Source organism: Mastigoproctus giganteus, chromosome 2 (assembly GCF_048544385.1).
Source record: "Mastigoproctus giganteus isolate SK-2022 chromosome 2, ASM4854438v1, whole genome shotgun sequence".
In the NCBI taxonomy this organism is placed as follows: Eukaryota; Metazoa; Arthropoda; class Arachnida; order Uropygi; family Thelyphonidae; genus Mastigoproctus; species Mastigoproctus giganteus.
In genome coordinates, this window is record NC_143576.1 from 244,220,667 (window position 1) to 244,244,251 (window position 23,585).

Below are 23,585 nucleotides of genomic sequence, written 5' to 3' on the forward strand. Positions count from 1 at the left end.
TAATAGTAATAATGGTAATAATGATAATAATCATATCTTACCTGCAAGGAAGCATTTAAGCTCTCACCATACAATCCCACACTCTGTGGAAGAGGGGGACTCCTTACCCCTCCCTGAGTTTGTCCCTGTTGATGGGTCTGAGAAAGACCCTGAGAGGGAAGCTGGATACCACTAGAATAAAAAAAATAATAATATTTTAAATTATTAAATTTTGTCATCATAAATAAAATAATGGATACAAAAAATAAATAAAAATTATTGTCAGTTCTGGGAAAATATCAGATTAAGTATGAAGTCTAAAGGTTTGGAATCAACAAGTAATCAAAATACCTGAAATATAAATTAGAAATTCATTATCAAGCAGTATTTTACAAAATATACATTTGAAGAAAATAAATAAGTTTTATTAATGTTTAAAAAACTAGAGTTAGGGATAACTATAGAAAATAAGAATATACGATGGCTGAAATAGTTTATAGATCAATGACATTCAACACAGAAATCTCATGAAATCCTTAACCCTCTAGCAAGCATATTTTTCCATTTTCTACACCAAAAACAAAAAACTTTTAAAAATTTAAATATCTGTTAGAATTAACATCAGTATTACTTTTAGTATTCTGAAGTATGTTATTCACTTCTGATCTGCATTATTAAATACTCTTTATATTGGAGAAGACAGCCATAAAGGAATTATTTGCAGCTCTGTGTTCATCTAAAAAGCATCACACCCTGCTCCAGGATTGATTTCCTTGTGGAGGTTTGTCTCAGCTTTGATTTCACTATTTTTGAGTGCTGAGTATCAGAAGTAAGGTAATTGAGAAATCATATTTTTGAATAATAAGACTGCCATTATTAAAGATATTATTTATTCTTATTATCCATATAGTGTCAGAATAAAGAATAAATTATAAAATGTACATTTTCAACTATTTTTTTGTCTTTTATTCTAAAAAAGCAAATAAAATAATCATAATTATGAGAGCATCCTTTGATTCTGGGGAAGTTCCTATGGACCAGAGATGATCACAAAGGGGGATCAAAGGGTGAAAAGTGGGTATTTACAGAGCTGTAAATTTGGATTCTGTTTGAGGCTAAATAATAGAATCACTGGTTAAAGGAGTAATGCAGGACCATTTGAACAGGAATGCAATTATATGGCAGTTACCACATGGATTTGTTAAGGGGTGATCTTGTGTGACCAATCTGATTGGATACTATGACAATGTAACAAAGGAACTGGATTCAAAAAATAATTTTGATATCACACATTTAGATTTCAGAAAAGCTTTTGATACTGTTACACATAAAAAAAAAAAAAAAAAAAACTGCTGCACAAATTGCAATAGCAGTGTGGTATTAGTCTCTGAGCAGTGCAGACAGGCTGCAAGAGTAGCTCATGGTGTCTTGTCAATGATATACAGGAATTTTTCTAGCAGGGATAAGGAGGTGATTATTCCCTTGTATAAGGTAATGGTCAGGCCACACCTTGAGTACTGTATACAGGTCTGGAGGCCTCATTTCAAGAAGGATGTAGAGCTGCTGGAATGAGTACAGAGAAGGTAAGTTACTGATATGAATAAAGGGATGGTTGAATGGGGGAAGACAAAGAATGATCATTAATGAGAGTTGTTATTGGACTAATGTTACTCAGTGCTGGGCATTTTGTTGTTTTCAATATTTATTAATGATATTGATAAAGGGTAAATATATATCAGACTTAATGTCTAAGTCTGTAGGAGATAGGAAATGTTGGTAGGGTGGTTAATGACAGTAATCATAATATGCTGCTACAACAATATCTAAAAAAACGAAGGCAGATGGGTTGAAAAGTGGTAAATCAAGTTGAACACATTGAAAAATGCAAGATGCTGCATGGTAGCAGTAATCTCAGAATAATGTACCAACTGTGTAGCACAACACTGGAGTAGTGGAGAATGAAAAAGACTTTGGAATAATTGTGCTGTCAGATATAAAGTTTTCTGAACAGTGCAGACAGGACAGCTCATGGGGGTTTTGTGAGGATATACAGGAATTTTCAGCAGAGATAAGTAGGTGATTATCCCATTATATAAGGAAATGGTTAGACCCCACCTTAAGTACTGAATACGAGTCTGGTATGGAAATCTCATTTTTATTCTATATATTTATCAATTTAATATATTTTATATTTATCAATAATATTGATGAAGATATATCAGGCTTAATGTTCAAGTTTGCATAGGATACAAAGGTTGGCAGGGTTGTTAATGACAGTAATGACAGTATGCTACTGCAACATGATCTAGAAAAGTTAGGCAGATGGGCTGAGAAGTGGCAACTGAAGTTTAACATTGGCAAATGCAAAGTACTGTTTATGGGTAGCAGTAACCCCAGAGTAACATACCAACTGTAGGGTACTACACCCAGGTTAGTGGAGAATGAAAAAAACATGGGGGCAATTGTGCAGTCAGATATGAAATTTTCTGAGCAGTGCAGACAGGCTGCCAGGGCAGGTCATGGGGTTTTGTCAATGATATACAGGAATTTTGCTAGCAGGGATAAGAAGGTGATCATCCCTTTGTATAAGGCAATGGTCAGACCGCACCTTGAGTACAGGTCTGGAAGTCTCATTTTAGGAAGGATCTAGAGCTGCTGGAATGAGTACAGAGAAGGGTCCTGCTGACGAGGCTACTAGGAGACGGTCGTGTTCAAAGCCGCTAAGTGGATTTTTCTTATTTATTGATTTGAAATTATTGTTTTTCTAAAACTTCTGATTTAAATTTAGTAGTATAACATTATTTTGTGATTTTCTGATTAATTTGGTGTATTTATTCTTTACTCGGCCTTGTAATTGCATAAAAGTATCGGTAAGGGTATCCACAACTCCGCTGAACGAGAAGTTCTTTAGCCATATTTAGCCGCTTGATTGAATATTTTTTACATCGAATTATTTCTGTAAGTAGCTTATAGACCTAGTAAGGATCGTTAGTTTATTCTGAATTGAGACAGCGAGATTTGAAAGTTAATTAATACTTAAGTGTCCGTAGATATAAAGTTCGTAAGTTCCCGCCTTTGTGATATGATAGTTATATACCGTACTAGATAGCGTTAGTTGAACTTCGTTAGCAGTTAAATTGTACTTTTAAATAAATACATATAACGACTTAGATTACAAACGTAACATAATTAATTATATTTAACATAATTAATAACATAACATAATTAATTATACTTAACATAATTAATAACATAACATAATTAATTATACTTAACATAATTAATAACATAACATAATTAATTATATTTAACATAATTAATAACATAACATAATTAATTATAATTAATTAATGAATTAATAGAATCATGACTCAGACCAGAGCAGCAAAGCAAAAGGCTCAAGCTAATGGAAGTGCTGTGGCTCAGAGCAGAACTGAGGGGGGCAGTTGTCCTCTGACTCACAGCCTTATAAAATGCACTGTTTGCTTGATGTTTGCAGAGCAATCGGGTACGGGACATGATACTGCCATGGGGGATGTCTTTGTGTGTGCGCGATGCAAGGAGTGTATCGATATCAGGCAACAACTCAGCGTTCTTGTGGACCTATATGAGAGCTTGAAGGACAGGGTGGATGCCCTCGAAGAAACTAAATTGAGGGGCCCATCAAGCTCTCAGCTGCCCACATCAACGCCAGAGCTTGCACTTGGGCATCACGTGACACAGAGGCAACCCCCAAGGCAGAATGCGCTGGTCCCAAAGGAAGTAGTAGTTGTTGGTGACTCTATTGTCAGGGAAACGGGGAACATGCTTTGTACAAAGGATAGGTGGAACAGGACCAGGGTATGTCTGCCAGGGGCAAAGGTTGATGATGTTGTAGAGCGAATATCATCTTTTAAGGGCACAAAAGGTGATATAGTTGTACACGTTGGCACTAATGATATTAAGAGTAGGAGACCGGCAGAATTACTTAACAAGTACAGGTCACTGTTGAACAAAAGCCGAGAATTAGGGTTGAATTTGAAAGTGTCTGCAATTCTGCCCAGACACGATAGGAGGGAGTATATGATGAGAGCCTTGTCGATCAATTCGGCCCTGGAAAGATTGTGCAAGGCTCAAGGGGTAGAATTTTTTTCAGCCTGGACTGTACTTGTTAACAGGAGAGATTGCTTCTACAGGGATGGGATACACTTAAATAGAAAGGGTGCAAGAATATTTGCTGATGCTATCGAGGCAGTGTTAGGTGGGTCGGAAAACTGCTAGCTTGGGGGGAGACAAAGACCAAGAGATTGACAGTAGCCACTGGCAGAGGTGAAAGAGATTCTTGCACTGCTTCTATTAGAATGAGCAGATGCCTGAAAAACAAGATGCATGATATTTCAGAGACTGCTGGGAGCCATTGCGGTACAAGTAAACACATGGGTTGTGTTAGGGTAGCTAAGAATAGAAACAGGTGCAGGTATACTTGCGTGTACACCAATGCTAGGAGTTTAGTAAACAAATTTGATGAATTTGAGGTATTGCTCAAAACATCAAAGGCAGATATTGTTGGAATATCAGAGACGTGGTGTCACACAGATATAAGGGATGCAGAACTGGAATTTGGGATGTACAACGTCTACAGAAAGGATAGACAGGATAGGAAGGGGGGAGGGGTTATGCTATTAGTTAAGAAACACATAAAAACCAAGGAAGTGAAGCCAGTCGACATTGCTGGACAGTGCAGTGTTGAGTCAATTTGGTGTGACATAAGCATTGGGAGATCAAAATTGAGAGTAGGAGTGTGCTATAGGCCTAATGACTCTGATGAGTATAATAAGTAACTGTACACAGAAATAGAGTGGGCCAGTAAATCAGAGAGTCTTATAATTGGAGATTTTAATTTCCCAGATATTGACTGGAATTTGGGGGCTGGTTACTCACACACTAGCAGGGCTTTTGTGGATTTATTGGATGATTGTTTTCTACATCAGCATTTCGGGAGGCAACTAGAGGGAGTAATACTGTTGATTTGATTACCAGCAGTGATTCTTCATGCATTAAGAATCTGCAGATAAATGAACCACTAGGTGGCAGTGATCACAGTGTGCTGAAATGGGATTTACTCAAAGAGGTAACTACCATTAGGGGTAGAGGGAAGGGTTATTGCTTCCGTAAAGGCACCTACGATGGACTGAGACAGTATTTAAATTCTATACAGTGGGACCAACTGATGATGTTACCAACAGCAAATTCAAAATGGGAAGCATTCAAAGAACTTATCTTGGAAGCTACTAGGCTTTACATACCAACTAAGAAATATTGTTCAAGGTTTAGGCCAAAATGGATGTCAGATGAATTAATGAGGCAAATGGCAGAGAAGAAAAATGCATGGGATACTTACAAATTAACACATGACACAGAAGCCTATGATAGATACAAGTTGATATGCAACCAAGGTACAAAGGAGGTTAGGCAGGCGAAGGCAGATTACGAGAAATGCTTGGCAAGGGATGCAAAGAAAAACAGCAAAGAGTTCTTTACTTATGTAAACTCTAGAAGGAAGGGGATGAATCAGATTGGTCCACTTGATATTGATGGGTCAACTGTTGATGATCCTGCTCAGGTAGCTAACAAACTAAATGAATATTTTGCATCGACATTCACACATGAGGAGTTATTCAGCGAGGGGAATGCCAGAGGTGTATTCAACTCTAGCAGTAAGCTACAGAATCTTGAAATAACTGGGAGTAAAGTGGAGGAGAAATTGTTGAAGATAAACACAGGAAAGGCATCCGGGGTGGATGGGATCTATCCAGTTATATTAAAGGAGGCAGCAAAGGAAGTAAGCAAACCCTTAGCCATAATTATGAGAGCTTCCTTGGACTCAGGGGAGGTCCATTCAGATCACAAAACAACAGCTGATCGTCGCCATCAATTCTCTACCTGCCTCGTCAACCACTGGTGATGATGGAGTTCCCCAATTCATGCTCAAATGCCTAAGTCCGTACATTATTCAGCCACTTTTAATTATCTTCAACCAGTTACTCTCGAACCAGATTTTCCCACAGCAATGGGAAAACTATCTTATCAAACCTTTAGCCAAAGTTCAGTCGCCATCGAAACCTAAACATTTTCGACCCATCTCCAACTCCTCCAGCCTGCTGAAGCTCCTGGAGAAGACCTTACTCCCGATCCTCACCAAGCAGATCATGCCCAGTAATCCGGCCCAAATTCACTATTCCCTTCCAAACAGATCAACGATCACAAATCTGCTAGCCACAACGAATACTATCTTGTCAGCATTCGAGAAAAGGCACGAACTAGCTGTTACTTACTTAGACATTGAGGCTGCATTTGATGCCGTCCAAGTAAACCAACTACTCACTCTCCTGGAATGCCACTTCCAGATCACAGGGAACATATTATGCTTTCTCTCCTCTCTTCTGAATAACAGAGTTATAAAGCTTCAGACAGGAGATCGCACCCTTACTAGATCCGTCACCGCAGGAGTCCCACAAGGAGGGGTCCTTTCCGGCCTTCTGTTCTCATCTATTATCTTCCCACTGGTTGCACATTCTCGATGTCTACTGAGCTATGCAGATGATATCAAGATACTTACTCCCATCATTCCTGGTCAAGACCTTGATCTGGTAAAAACGGAAATTAACAACACTCTCACTGCAGTCACATCTTACCTCTGCCAGTTCGGGCTCAAGATCAATCCTGCTAAGTCCGAATTCATGGTGTATTCATTGAAGCAACCTCCTTCTTCTCTCCAGCCTTCGGTCGGCAACACCCTCATCCCAATTGCATCCAGCCATCGTGATCTGGGCGTTGTATTCGACTCCAAACTTCGATTCAACGCCCACATAGACATGCTCCTCACACGTGCTTCAAGACTCCGGTGGATAGCAAAACAGCATCTCCTTCATATCAGAGATAAAAAGACAACCGTGAGGTACATAAGAGCAATCATCTTTCCACCTTTACTCTATGCTGCTGAAATTTGGGCGTCAGCGGCACCATCAATAAAGAAACCACTCTTTGCCACAGAATTCTGGCTCCTAAAGTGGGCCAACAGGAAGCACAACCTTCCAGTTCTGATTCATACCACGCAGCTCGCCAACTCTCTCGGGATTCCACGGCTTCCCACCTTAGTCGAAGACCAACGCCTCCTAGCAACAGTCAAGATGATAACAGGCATAATCGCAACACCTTCATTCTGGGATACCTGTGGCTGGAGGATCCCCCCTGCTGCCCTTAGGGCCAATCCCGAGATCTACTCGCATTCAGCGCGACTCCATCTCTCGGACAGGTTCCTCCCTCAGCAGATGTTCAAGCAAACCCAGGCACTTGACGCCGACCTGAACAAATTCGCTGTTGACCGGACTTACAGGAAAAAAATTATGTCTAGTAGGACTAATAAGCATTGACATGTGTACCTTACATCTGTTCCTGTCTGATTGAGCTGGTGCTCTTATCTCGATGTTAAGTCAGCTCAATCAGACCTAACTCTCGTAAGGAGTTCTCTCCTTTGTATAAAATATGTTTTCTTTTGTAAAATTACCTGTTTTTGTAAATTAATTGTTCTATTTTCCCGGAAGTTTCGGGAGGTTGTAAAAATGTAAACCCCTGGCTTTTTGGCCGTGAAGGGCATTAAAGATTATCTCTCTCTCTCTCTCTGTCCCCATAGACTGGAAATGTGCCAATGTGACCCCAATTCACAAAGGAGGATCAAAGGCTGACACAAGTAATTATAGACCTGTAAGCTTAACTTCTGTTCCAGGAAAATTAATGGAGGCACTGGTTAAAGAAGCACTGCAGGATCACTTAGACAAGACTTCAGTTATAGCTCGGACACAGCATGGTTTTGTTAAGGGGAAGTCTTGCCTGACCAATTTGATTGGATACTATGATGCAGTCACAAAAGAACTGGATGCAGGGAATAGCTTTGATATTATATACTTGGATCTTAGAAAGGCTTTTGATACTGTTGCACATGGAAGACTGCTACACAAATTGGAGCAGTGTGACATTGGAGGCAAATTGCTGCTATGGATAAAGGGGTGGTTGAGGGGGAGAAGACAGAGAGTGGTAATCAATGGACACTGCTCATCGTGGACTAATGTTATTAGTGGAGTCCCTCAGGGCTCAGTGTTGGGTCCATTATTGTTTTCTGTATTTATAAATGATATTGATGATGGTATATCAAGCTTAATGTCCAAGTTTGCAGACGATACAAAGGTTGGCAGGGTTGTCAAGGACACTACTGACACTATGCTGCTGCAACAGGATCTGGAAAGGTTGAGCAGATGGGCTGAGAGGTGGCAAATGAAGTTTAACATTGACAAATGTAAAGTACTACACATGAGAAACAGCAACCCCAGAGCAACGTATCAACTCTGTGGTACAACACTGACAGTGGTAGAGAATGAAAGGGACTTGGGGGTGGTTGTGCAGGCAGATATGAAGTTCTCTGAACAGTGCAGACAGGCTGCAAGAGTAGCTCATGGAGTATTGTCAATGATATACAGGAATTTTTCCAGCAGGAATAAGGAGGTGATTATTCCCTTGTATAAGGCAATGGTCAGGCCACACCTAGAGTACTGTATACAGGTCTGGAGGCCTCATTTCAAGAAGGATGTAGAGCTGCTGGAACGAGTACAGAGAAGGGCAACAAGATTAGTGAATGGAACAAAGGGGTGCTCTTATGAAGAAAGGCTTAAGTTTTGCAAATTACAGTGTCTGGAGACTAGGCACCAGTGAGGTGATCTGATAGAGGTGTATAAAGCTTTGAATGGTTTGAGCATGCTCGATGCTGATGGGATTCTTCCTCTAGCTCAGAATAATCACCTGAGAGGGCATAAATTCAAATTGAGGAAAGACAGATGTAGGATAGACGTGCGGAAATTTGCCTTTAGCCAGCGGGTGGTTGGTTGGTGGAACAGACTTCCATCCCTTGTCGTGGATGTTGATAGCCTAAATAAGTTTAAGGCTCAGCTGGACAGGTATTTTGAACGAACAGAGGGGTGAAGTGGAAGTGGGTTTTTTTTTTTTTTTTTTGGCTGATGCTGCATAAGCTTGCTTTCTTGCATCAAATGCCTCTACTAATGCTAATGCTAAGGGTAACGAGATTGGTGAGGGGAAGAAACTAGTATTCTTACCAAGAAAGGCTTCAGTTCTGCAAATTGCAGCATCTGGAGACTAGATGCCTGCGAGTTGATCTGACTGAGATGTTTAAGGCTTTGAATGGTTTGAGCAAGCTCAATGCTGATGGGATTCTTCCTCATGCTCAGATTGCACACTTGAAGGGGCATAAATTCAAACTGAGGAATGACAATTGCAGAATAGATGTGTGGTTTGTTTTTGTTTGTTTGTTTGTTATTTGGTTTTTAGGAGCATTAGCAACTAAGACCATATTGCTCCGGGGGATATGCAGTGGTCATTCCCTGGCCTTTCTGCATCCTCCGTATTTGGTGGTCATGGGCTCAAACCCTGGTCTAATCAAGAAGCGTGTGCTACGCAGTGTTGCTCCTGCCCACCTGGCTACAGAGGCGCCATAGATATGTGGAAATTTGCCTTTAGTCAGTGAGCAGATGATTGCTGGAACAAACTTCTGCTTTTCATTGTGGCTTAAATAAATTCAAGGAAGAACTAGACAAAATTTTGGAGGGAATGGATAGGTGAAATGGGAAGTGTTTTTTTTTTTTTTTTTGGCTGATGCTGTATACTTGCTTTCTTGCATCATATATTCCACAATTAATACTAATGCTACTAATACTATTATAAATATGGATCTGTTGGAACAGGTGCAGAGAAGGGCAACAAAACAGTGATGGAAATTGGAGCATCTGGAAACTAGGCACCTTTAAGGAGATCAGACTGAGGCTTTGAATGGAATGCGTAAGCTAAATGATGATGGCATCCTTCCTATTGCTCAGACAATGCACACAAATGGTAATAAATTTAAACCGAGGAAAGATGGTTGCAGGATAAATGTGCAGAAATTTCCTTTCAGCAAGCAGGAAGCTGTTTGTTTTAACAAACTTCCATTTGGTGCTGTGGAAATAGGTAGTTTGAATAAATTTAAGGAGAAACTTAACAGATTATTTGAGGAGTCAGAAATGTGATACAGGAAGTGCTTTATTTAATTTTTTTAGATGATGCTATATAATTTTGCTTGCATCATTTTCACCCACTAATACTAAATACACAATGATTGTTTTGTTACACTTGCTAGAAGGTTAAAGAACTATTGCCTATAATAGTAACAGGTTAATCTTCTAGATAAGGCCATTATTAATGAGAGAGAAAGAGGGGAGGCCCATAATGATTTCAAACACTGAGATGAACCTTAAATCTCTCAATCTCTCTATGCTGACCTTTTATTTATATCACAGCTTGGTGTAGAATAATAAAAAATTAAAAACAACATATTTTAACAAAAAAAAAGGTGACTTGACCAATGAAAAATTTTTTTCTCATTTTTAGAGTAAGATTGTATAAGAAGTCATCATATTGAAGTTCAAATTATTTTAATAATATTGTTGAAAGATGTAATTGTAGCATAGTTATAGTAAATTGTGAATTATTGACACTATGATAATTTATAATACTTAAATATCTGCCAAATTGTATTCATTTTAATTTAATAGTTTTTATGAAAGAATATTTCCATTTATTACAAAATCAACTAGTTTTAAATTATGCTTTAAGAAAAAAAGAATAGTGCCAAATTGTATTCATTTTAATTTAATAGTTTTTATGAAAGAATATTTCCATTTATTACAAAATCAACTAGTTTTAAATTATGCTTTAAGAAAAAAAGAATAGTATTTTTAATTCATCAATAGATTGCTTTTCTGCAGTCATTTTCATTGTAGATAATACCACTGTCTGCTGCCATTAATACTTCATAGAACAAAACACACTTTCTATAGTATGTACCAATCCTGTAATAATTAATTACCATTGTAATTCACTGCACACTATAGAACTGCACTCTTTTAAACCTGATATTTAGTTATATAAATACAGATGTTTTTAACTACTGTATTTGATAGAAAAATAATCATGTATTTTAAGACAGATCTAAAAATAGTATTGAAGGGGCAGCCTACAATTCACAAACAATGTAACTTAAAATAAATTTAACAAATAAAATAAACAATCAAAATAAATTAAATACAAACTGCATTGTTACTGGTAAAAAAAATATTTTTCTTTAGCAGAAGTAAATTTTATGTGGCTGATATATTCATAAGTTTCTTTACTGTTTAACTAAACTTGGCACAACATTTTTTACTATAACACAAGCACAATCTTTTTTTTTTTGTTAAGGTTAGTATGAAACTGTAAAAACCTTCTGACATAGAGGTTTCTATCTATCAACAGCCATTTTAATAGTTTTTTTTTTTTTTTTTTGGTTAGTTGCAGCCATAATGCACCTCCCAATGTTTTTGCATTTACTCTAATCCAAGCCCGAGGCAGGATTCGAACCCGCAACCTTTGGGTTGACCGGCAGGCACTTCACCCACCAGGCCAGCCTGGTCAGCATTTTAATAGCTAATAGTGTGTGCGACGACACACGTAGGTTTCTCATTGATACATTTTATTTTTCTGGTTAACAGCACTATATGCATTGTAAATATAAAATATAAATTAAATATTAATACTATTTTCTAAAATTTTTATTCTGAGGAGTTAGAATAAAAATTTAACTAATTAAAATAAAAATTACAACAGTGAACAAAGAATTTTTCTTGAAAATATAATTCCAGTCAAGCCTTCTCTATGTTGTCAAAATAAAATAACTTATTATAAAAAAATTATTTAAATATTTAAATATTTTTTTATTTAAATATTTAAATTATTTAAAAAACAATTCTGGTTTTTGGTACTTACTTCCATTTTTCAAAAATTATAATGAAGTAGCATATATTTTTACCTAATTTTTTTTTTTTTGCTCTGATCCACTAAGACAGAAGACATTGTGACAGAAGTAATTCCTCCCCACCCAACCCTGGTGCCTCCATAGCCAGGTGGGCAGGAGCAGTAGTGCGTAGCACACGCTTCTTGATTAGACTGGGTTCGAGCCTGTGACCACCAAATACGGAGGATGCGGAAAGGTCAGGGAATGACCACTGTATATCCCCGGAGCAATATGGCCTTAGTTGCTAATGCTCCTAAAAACCAAATAACAAACAATCCACTGAACCCAACTAGCCATTTTGGCGATCATTGCTCTCCTTTTAGAAAATTAAATTGAGAGTTTTTTTGTCAATTTTTTCTTCAGTTAATCATCTCTAAGTACAGTATCACAATGATAAAATATCTTATAATAAAAAATAAAAATAAAATGTATTTTGTTTTTTTCTGCTTATTGCACTCTTTTTATAAAATTCGTGTGGCAATAAATAGAGTTTTTATCAATTTTTTTTTCTCTTTCTGCCATTACAGTGGTTATAAAAATTATTGATCATGAATTCTTGGAGGAAATCAAAAACATCTAAAAGGTATGTGAATGAAATGTAGAGTTTCTTAACAAGAATAACTGATATAAAAAGGTGAAACAGTAAAAGGTATTAAAATTATCTGAATAGAGGAAATCAGTGAGAAATTTTATGCATCTGCAGAAAGTGAAGAAAACACCACAAAAGATCGCTTTTAAAAAACAATGCATTAAAGGTACCAAATAGCAAGTCTTTGGCTTTGAAAATGAAAAATATAAGGTCTCTCATAATTAAATTAAGTTGAAATTAAATATTATATAAACTACAACTCGATGCTCTTTATAATGAATTAACAAACACAAAATATTTTTTCTATCAGTATGGTCTTGTGCGACTATACAAAGACATCTTTTAGGACTACCCAACGCAATGGGTAGTCCTATATGATAAAAATCAAAAATAAAGAACAGTTAACAATGAAGGGCAGTTTAGCCACATGGCAAATGTAACAAGGAATGAGAGAGTTAGTGCAGATGATGTAGAGCACTGCGAACCTCTTATGCTTTATGGTAAGTCCTTTATACACTGAGTGATCACTGAATTTTGACCACATGAGGTACGAGAGTGAGCAGTTAGTTGACCTACATAGCACAGATAAGGTGTCAGTGGTTCAGTAGGTAGTAAAATTCTGAACGTGATGGGTAAAAGGAAGGATTTATCGGACTTTGATAAAGGACAGATTGTGGGTGCTTGACGAGCTGGTGCCTCGATTTCCCAAATGGCTGAACTGGTGGGGTGTTCGAGAGCCACCGTAGTTAAAGTGTACCAGGACTGGCATCAAAATGGTCAAGCAACGACCCAACAGCAAAACTGCAAAGGTCAGCGAAAGGTTGATGCTAGAGGTGAGTGCCGGGTCCGATGACTCTTACGGGCGAACAAGCACAGCACTGTTGAAGAGTTTACTACCCAATACAACATGGGCCAACCCAGAACAATATCTGGCATGACCATGCATCGCACGCTTGCACATATGGGCTATACCAGCAGACGACCCCTATGGCATACTCTCCTAACCAAGGTTCATCGGTGTAAAAGACTTGCCTGGTGCAAAGAGCATGCAAGTTGGAAGTTAGAAGACTGGAAGAAGGTGTGCTGGTCGGATTATTTACTCCACACTCTGGATGGTAGTGTACGGATTTGCTCAACAACATGAGGCTCTTGATCCATCATGCATGGTATAAAAAGTGCAGGCTGGTGGAGGCGGTTGTATGGTGTGGGGCATGTTTCACTGGCAGGAACTTAGACCCCTGGTGCATGTGGAACAATGTATAAGTGGTCTCTGCTATTGTCAGCTGCTTGTTGACTGTGTACACCCAGCTATGTTACACTTTTTCCCGAATGGCGATGGTGTCTTCCAAGATGACAATGCACCGAGCCATCGGGCACTTGTTATGTTTGTTTGTTATTTAGTTTTTAGGAGCATTAGCAACTAAGGCCATATTTCTCCGGGATATGCGGTGGTCATTCCCTGACCTTTTCGCATCCTCCGTATTTGGTGGTGACGGGCTCGAACCCCGGTCTAATCAAGAAGCGTATGCTACGCACTGCTGCTCCTTTCCACCTGGCTACGGAGGCACCCGGGCACTTGTGCAGGAATGGTTTGAGGAACACAGTTCTGACTTCCAGCATATTGATTGGCCTCCGAACTCTTCCAATATCAATCCCATAGAGCACTTGTGGGACACTATGGAAAGGCATATCAAGCATCTGGATACACCAATCACCTCCATACCTGCATTTCTGGGTACATTACACATAGCTTGGTTGGCCATACCTCCTGAAAGCTTCCGGCATCTTGTTGAATCAATGCCACGTTGGATAACTGCTGTACTGAAGGCAAAAGGAAGACCTATGAAGTATTAGGTAGATGGTCATAATTCAGTGATCACTCAGTGTATATGTGTCTATTTACCTACACTTTATCATTCGTCCAATGGCATGATATTTTCTGAATACATTAAAATTGAAAATTATTCAATAATAACTGCTGCAAAAATCAAAAGTAAAGAACAGTTACAATGAAGGGTTGTTTGTTTGTTATTTGGTTTTTAGGAGTATTAGCAACTAAGGCCATATTTCTCCGGGAATATGCGGTGGCCATTCCCTGACCTTTCCGCATCCTCCATATTTGGTGGTGAGGCTTGAACTCCGGTCTAATCAAGAAGCGTGTGCTATGCACTGCTGCTCCTTCCCACCTGGCCACGGAGGCGGCCTACAATGAAGGGCACATTCAACCAAGTCCAAGGTTGTGTGGTGGAGAAAGGGAAATTTACAAAAAAGGGGTGACATCTCTCAGCTCATTCTGTGTGTAATAAAGAAATTCATCAACTGACAACAACACTACCTTTAAACCTGCTATCAGATTAATGATTGCTGATATTTATTTTGTCAACATCAATCCACTGGCAGATGGATTATGTTACTGATCTATAGACAAAACCCATGGAAAAGTCTGGAGAAATTCAAGTGGCTGCTCTCTACATTTCTAACGCTTTTGTTCACATTTGACACACAGGTCTTCTAAACAAACTTCCACCCTATGGTCTGCCTTCTGATTTTTGCAACTGAGCAGCAAGTTTTCTCTCTTATCAATGACAGTAGATGATTTTCTTTGTTATAAATTCTCAATAAATACTAAACTTCTTCAAAGCTGTTCTTTCACAGATTCTTTTGGAAATTATGTCTGCAGTTCTGCTGATGATAACATTACATTCCACCTTCCAGTTTGAGAAACCATGCATGCTCAAACAGCTACAACTTTTTGAATATCCACCACCACTTTCCAAAAGGCTAATCTCTAGATAATTCTTTGGTGATGAGAAAAAAAAAAAAGTCTGCTACTCCATGCTCATTTTCAACAACATTCAGATTTATAGACAAGAACACATATCTTTACTAGGGATAATCCTCACTTAAAACCTTTCTTAGTATAAGCATATCAAAAATAATGCTTTCTTAGCATTAAACATAATAGATAAAATGTTTTTACATCATATCTATTCAAAATAACTTGTCATATGATAATCTTTCTGAATTAGCCTATGCTCATTCTCATTGACCAAATATATTTTCTTCTAAACAATTACTGATTTTGTACAAATTGTCTTACCATTGAATACTATTTCCACATCCAAGGCAGTTCCCCAAAACCTCTCAAACTCCTATGTTCTATCCAAAAGAGGGCAATTGGGTTAATTAATGACTTATTATTACAAACTCTTTCTACTCTTTGTCACAAAGGTATTCAGTTTCTTCTGCATGCCTTTTTTTATAGTTATTTCAATGGGCACTAGCATCTGTAATTCCACCTTTGATTAAGCATATGTATCAACTATTTTTTTTTTGGTTGATGCTGTATAAGCTTGCTTTCTTGCATTTATGCCTCTACTAATGCTAACTAGTCAACATCCACAATTTCTATTTCATACTCACTGAACTAACTTTATCCTTTTTTTCACTTATCCCTTTTACTTCTCTCTCTCTCTCTCTCTCTCTCTCTCTCTCTCTCTCTCTCTCTCTCTCTCTCTCTCTCTCTATTTTTTTTTGAAATAACCTTTTTAATATATTTGCGAAATTACAATAAACACAAACTAAAGTTCAATATCAACACATATCTTCTATCTTCCAAACCTTCCACCCACACCTGCTACGAGAATGCCTTCTGAATATGAGGTCACTATATATATACATTAAAAACAAAATCCCGTATGTTGAGAACTGTATTAGTAATTTACTTCATCCTACTTTTAAATCTGTGTCCATTTTTCAAAAATTAAATTACTAAGTTTATTTGTATAATTTTTTTTTTACATAAAATCAATAACAAGTTTTGTTGTTTTATACACTGATTCTTAGCATTGGTTAATACAGCTAATCAATTATTAAATAACTTTTATACATACCAAATCCACTGAAAGAATCTGTCAATAAATTTGTATACATACATAAAGTTTTCAATAATTATGTAAATAACAATTGCACTGCACAAGGCAAAGAAAATATGTTCATTTGTTAAATATAATTTTCTGAAAAACTGGGAAAGCTGGGTGAATAAAAAAATACATTAGTGCAATAACTTGATATTTTACTTTTTATACACAAAAAAGATTAAATTAGTAACATATAACTTCTTTGTTACTAAGCCAGGATGTTCCTAACAACACCAATGGAGGACCAGAAAAAAAAAAGTGATGCTTTTTTGTGTGAATAATGTACTGACACTCTGAACAGCACACATTTAATTAGGTCAAGCAAATGGATCATAAAATTGCATACTATAAGTTACATATTTTTGTACATTCTCAGTAACAATATCACAATAAAAATATTGAAAGAGATTCTTGGTGTCCCATTAATATATCAAATTATATCTATTATTATTATTATTATTATTATTAGCCATATGGTACAAGGAAGCCTGAGGCTTATGCTGTGCCAGGAAAAAGAGAAAGAGAGAGAGAGAGAGAGAGAGAGAGAGAGAGAGAGAGAGAAGTAAAAGGGAATCACCAAGAAAGAGAAGAATGATGATATATTATATATATTCAAAATAACTTGTCATATGAATTAATTAATCATTAAGCTCAATTAGGACAGCATATTAATCCCTGTGCCTATCTAATCAACTAAATATTCATCTTTAAATAGCTCAAAATTAAATCTGTTCCTATCAGCAATAGACTGGTATCAATGTGTGTGGAATATTTCTAATTGACTTTATTTAACTTTCCACTGTTGGTATGGTATTTGAAATATGCCACTTTTTAAAATATTTCTGTTCTTATTTTAAATTTGTAAATGAAATTAAGAAAAAAAAAAAGAAATGAAATCAGAGACATCCCCACTGCATCTATCAGATGACATGTGAGGTCTGTGCTTCATTCCAGGGAACAAGTGACCTCGAAAATTCTAAAAAATATTATAAAAACCTTCTTAATTATTATCATTATTATTTGTTTTTCATTTATTTTCAATGGACATATTTTAATTGAGTTTGGAAAATGATTAATAAATCACCTTTTGAATTCAGTAAAAAAAGCTAAAAATTATTTTTTTATAATTATAACAAAAAGTGGTGTCTTTCTGATGCCACATGAGCATCTTTCTTAAATTGAGAGCACAAGTGACAGAAGGTTACTGGTTGTGTTCTTGTTATTTTAAAAATTTTATTTAGAACCAGTCCACGAGTTTATTCAAAAAGAAAATTTATCACATTCTCCACATATTCTGCCACCAATTCCCATTCCAAGAATTTTGTTTACAGGGCCTCATATATATGTTTGATTTCAAATTAACACTCACATTCACATCTTATGCATGTATCTTTGTGTTGGACAGTTACCTTTAGATTCTATGACAAAATATAGTATATGTTAATTACCCAGAAGTCACAAAATTAACTTTTTTTTTTCTCCAGTTGCATAAAAGATTCTGTCCCACTATTTTTAAACATGGGATAAATGCACTTGCTTACTGTTTGGAACAATATGTACAGTATATGCATATAAAGAGCTAAGCCCAATTTAGTCCATTTCAGTACACAGCCATTTGACTCTGCTTTCTCCTATACTGATATTGATAATTTTGCCTACTTAGTACTGATTGATTTTTTCACACAAAATTTGGTTGTATTTAAAAGATACACCAGTTAAATTAATTAAGAATTGTTTGTGGCATTAAGTCACTATATACTTAAAAAATAGATCAATAATAGATCAATTAAAAATATTTAATTTCTAATCATTATAATTTAAATTGTAGAGTTATATATCATTTTAATGTTATTTCTCATAACTGTTAACTGTGCTGTTTTCTCTGCTGCAGCTGTCATTTAAAGTAATTAATTATTTATTTATGGTATAGGAATAAATTATTATTATTACTATTATTAACATTTACTTTAGCAAGATAGGTATCTATATATTTTGCATTGGTTGATTCAGTTTTAAATTATGCTGTAAATATTGGGCAAGAGCTAATACTTCTGAATTACTTATGATGAATAAAATTATATAATATCGGTGTAAATACACCATAGTTAACCCATAGATTTGAGCTACAATTGTAGCGTAGAAGGCATCGTTTTAATTGTATCTCATAATGTGGTTGCCTTCACAACAAGATAGCTACTATTGAATTACTTCAAATAAATAACGCTTCTCTAGTAGAGAAGACTACTGTTATTTATTTTCAGCGTACCACCACCCAGACGATCGTTTCGAAGCTTTTTGGCTTCGTCATCAGTGGGCGGGTAGGTAATACAACAAGCCATCTCAGTTGCGAAGTTATATCCACATTATGAGAGATGCCAGAAGGGTGTGGTGGTAATGTATTTGGAAAATTAAATGCACTAGGCATAATTCTTATGGGTTTTGATAATTAACTATATAATATCAGTGTAAATACACCATAGTTAACCCATAATGATGATGACGAAGCCAAAAAGCTTCGAAACGATCGTCTGGGTGGTGGTATGCTGAAAATAAATAACAGTAGTCTTCTCTACTAGAGAAGCGTTATTTATTTGAAGTAATTCAATAGTAGCTATCTTGTTGTGAAGGCAACCACATTATGAGATACAATTAAAACGATGCCTTCTACGCTACAATTGTAGCTCAAATCTATGGGTTAACTATGGTGTATTTACACCGATATTATATAGTTAATTATCAAAACCCATAAGAATTATGCCTAGTGCATTTAATTTTCCAAATACATTACCACCACACCCTTCTGGCATCTCTCATAATGTGGATATAACTTTGCAACTGAGATGGCTTGTTGTATTACCTACCTGCCCACTGATGACGAAGCCAAAAAGCTTCGAAACGAAACGATCGTTGGGGGGGGGAGCCTGGTAGTCACGGAGTTTCCGAGAATGGGTAACAACAGTCTTCTCTACTGGGGAAGCGTTACCTATTGGAGGAATTTATGAGTTTTTGAGTGGTGTGAGTTGAAGAGTTACTGTCCCTTTCATTCTTCAACAATGTTTTTTTTTCCTCTTCCACTCCTACTATTACTTTCCCTCTACCTTTTTGCTTTTCTAAGTCTAATAGGGACAATGGTTTGAATAGATCTGGTCCAATGGGTTTTTTTCACATTAAATTCACAAACGATCATCTGGGTGGTGGTACGCTGAAAATAAATAACAGTAGTCTTCTCTACTAGAGAAGCGTTATTTATTTGAAGTAATTCAATAGTAGCTATCTCGTTGTGAAGGCAACCACATTATGAGATACAATTAAAACGATGCCTTCTACGCTACAATCGTAGCTCAAATCTATGGGTTAACTATGGTGTATTTACACCGATATTATATAGTTAATTATCAAAACCCATAAGAATTATGCCTAGTGCATTTAATTTTCCAGATGAATAAAATTATACAAAGGATACTAAAACTAGTTATTGGAAGTGATATATGGAATGACATTAACAGAAGGAAAGATGTTTTATTACAATTTAAGATTTTATTTCCTATTCGGAAATTATTATTTAATTTGATTTTAAAAAACTTTAATGAAATAAAGAGTGTAAGAAATCATCTAGAAACAACAAATTACAGCTTATGTCACACAATGGCTTATTTATTCCAACATCCTAAACCATTAAATAAATATGGAACAAGACATCCGTATTACGTTATAAGTAACTGTTTGTCAAAGTTGGATTTTAAGATTAGGCAATCACTGACAAACACTCAGATGAAATTACTTTTACAAAGGGATTTAATTTTTAATGAGTTACCATAAGAATCATTATTTTTACTTGCTCTCTATCTTGGTGTGGTGGAATCAACTAATTTTTTATCTCTTTTTCCTCTTTCCCCTTCCACTACAGGAAGTGGGTTTGAGAATTGTATTAACAATAATTGTTTAACAATAACTTCTGAAATCCTTAATGAGCTTTTGATGTAATCTAATTGATGAAGACTAATAAATATTGTATTGTATTATTATTATTATCATTTTTATTATTTAATTAAATTTGTAAAATAATAAGAGGAGTTACCTCAATATACAGCTGAAAAGCTGGAGGCTTTGTGAAACATGTGTGAACATCTTTCACAAATAACACACATACACACAATTCTAATATGTACTGGAAAACACTAAAAAAATCTAGTTATAAAAAATAAAATTTAATATACAGTATGACCCTTATGAAGGCAAGGACATGGTCCCACACATGGCCTTACCCTCATGAACTTTATAACGTCAGTAACACTCATCTTCTATGAAAAACTTACAGAAAGAGTTTCCACACTTTCTACAAGTTTTTCATAGAAAATATTACCCAGACCTGGGTGATAGAAAACTCTCATCAACTGATGCAATACCACCATTTTGCTCAGTGGAAGCTTGAAGTGGTGAATCCCATGTTTAGTCTCCAGAGCAAAACTCTGGTAACCTTCCTTCTTCACATCTCATCCCTCATGCAGTATGACTGATGTCTTTTAGGTTATGATGGTACAGCTATAAAATGGCATTTGAGGGTACAGCTCTCAAACAGTGATAGTCCACCAGACTGAACATATTGGTAATTCTCTAGGAGGCTTCCAAATAAGCTAGTACATAATCTCCCTGCTTCTACTCTGCCAGATAGTAACTGGAGAGAGTCCAAGTAGTGTGTGTGTGTGTGTGTACAGGGAACATTGTCAAGGCCATGTTTTGTCAAATGGTATATTCTTGCCACATGTATGCCATATCCAAAAATTTCATTACTTCATACAGCACATCCTCTCCACCTTTTCTTACTATTGAATACATAATGAATTGTCAAATTAGTAGAACAAACTTATCTGCGAAAAGACCTAAACCTCCCAAACGCTTCCTCATTCATTTTAAAAATTTACGTGGTCTTAGTTCCAATTACAGTCTGCCAAACCCCATATACTTTTTCTGACAGAATCCCAATTATTGAGGCGCCTCCGTAGCTGGGTGGACAGGAGTAGCAGTGCGTAGCATACGCTTCTTGATTAGACCGGAGTTTGAGCCCGTGACCACAAAATACGGAGGATGCGGAAAGGTCAGGGAATGACCACCGCATATCCCTGGAGCAATATGGCCTTAGTTGCTAATGCTCCTAAAAACCAAATAACAACAACCCAATTACTGATTAATTACACCACTGCTCATCTCAGTTTTCCTAATTATTGTTGTATGATTCCTTCCACTTCAAAGATAGTACTTGTACATATGTCCATTCTGATATTCCTATCAGAGACAGTAATTTGGAATCTCCTCTTTTCGATCTTCTCTGGCTTAAAATCTCTCAACCACATTCTGTCAAAATCATCTGTTGCCTCTATAGTTCTCCCAACTCCACTAATCACTTCGAACTCTTTGACTTCCTCTCATCAAAAGCTGACTTTCTCCAATCCAACTTTCCTAACAGTGAGGTAATTTTTCTTGGTAATTTTAATGTTTAAAATTCCAGATGGTTTCTGTTATCTAGTCATGCAGACCCAGCTGGTCAAAATGCTGGGGCTTTGGCAATCACTAATGACTTGCACACATTGTTCACTTACCTACTAGAATACCAGACAATCCTAAACAAGCAGCCAACATGGTTGATCATTTTCTTGCAAAATACCCTTCTAAGTATACAGTTGAGATGAGTGGTCCTCTAGGCACCTCAGATCACAACTTGGTGATGGTCCCATCTGTAATGGAGCCTTTCTCTTGGGGCCATTCTCAGCCTTGTGTTGTTTGGCATTACAAGAATGTTTTTAATGAATGGTAAGTTTAACGAATGGCAAGTAAATTTTTAATGAATTTTTTAAAATTTTAATGCAAAATGGGATGATCTGTGAGATTTCTTTTCTTCCTTTCCTTGATAGGATTACTGTTTCAAATCTTCTGATGTCAACATTTGCTCAGATTGTGTAAGTGAAATTATTCTTGCAGGGATAAAATCCTTTATTCCACACCACACCTTAAAATCTCATCCTTTACCTAAACCTTGTTTTTCCAATAAATGTGTTAAGGCTGTGTAAGATAACAATGTTGCATATCGCAATTGGCTTGTGTTCAAATTTCCAAGTTCATTTTCTGCCTATGCAAAAGCTTGCAACAATTGTAAAGCAGTTATTAATCAGTCCAAACTATATTTTGAACAGGCCAAGAATATAAAACTTGCTTCTTGTACAAATGGTAGTTGAGCATTCTGGTCTCTTGCCAAGCTATTTGGCTGTAACTTTTGCCAATCTCTATTTGTAACTTTTTTACATCTAACCTTTTTACATTTTTTTACATCTAACCTTTTTACATGAATGTAACTTTTTCCCACCTCTGTTAAAAATAGATGGTTCTATTTGGTTGAAGTAACCAAAGATAAAGCTGACATGTTAGCATTCTACTTTTCTTCCAACTTGCATATTGAAGATCTTGGTAAACCACCTCTTACCATTCCCAGGATCATCTAATACTCCATTCAATGCTTCTTGTGGTCTGCCGTCAAAAGGCTGTCAGAAGGATTTTGAAAATCTTGATGCTAAGAAAGCTCCAGGTCCTGATGGTATTTCTCCACTTTTTCTCAAAACATGTGTTTCCTGAACTTATTCCTGTTATTTGTCACCTTTTTACGCTTTCTTATTCCAAAGGTGTTTTCCCTTCTGCTTGGAAATTTGCTCATATCCAGCCAGTTCCTAAAAGTATGACAAATCCCTCCCATCAAATTATCGTCCTATTGCACTTACTTCTACTCTTTCTAAAGCAATGAAGAAATCAACTAACTGCTAACTCTTAAACTATCTAGAAACCTTCCATCTGATCAACGATTGCCAGTATGAATTCCATCAGTGTTGATTCACTGATGATATTCTGGCTTATGTTACCCATCTATGGACAAATTCAATGGAAAAGTTTGGTGAAACTCAAGCAGTAGCTCTTGACATTTAAAACGGCTTTTGATCATGTTTGGCATAAAGGTCTTCTAAATAAGCTTCCATCTTATGGTTTGCCCACTGTTTTTTGTAATTGGGTATCCAGATTTTCTGTCTGACTGCTCAATCTGGATAATGGTAGACAATTGCCTTCTAACTTCTCCACTAATGTTGGTGTATGCCAAGGTTTAGTTCTTTCTCCCACTCTTTTCCTCTTGTATATTATTGAACTT

The 23,585-nt window shown here is 36.4% G+C and overlaps 1 protein-coding gene across 7 annotated transcripts in view; it reads right to left on the minus strand.

Annotated features, from left to right (window-relative positions):
• LOC150090338 (forkhead box protein P4-like) overlaps nucleotides 1–23,585 on the minus strand; it is a 482,373-nt gene that overhangs the window by 15,108 nt on the left and 443,680 nt on the right. For all 7 annotated transcript variants that reach the window (XM_090389816.1, XM_090389817.1, XM_090389811.1 and 4 more), the window contains one exon: nucleotides 42–171. In XM_090389816.1, the coding sequence (XP_090245942.1) occupies nucleotides 42–171 (130 nt within the window). The remainder of the gene's footprint in view (nucleotides 1–41; nucleotides 172–23,585) is intronic.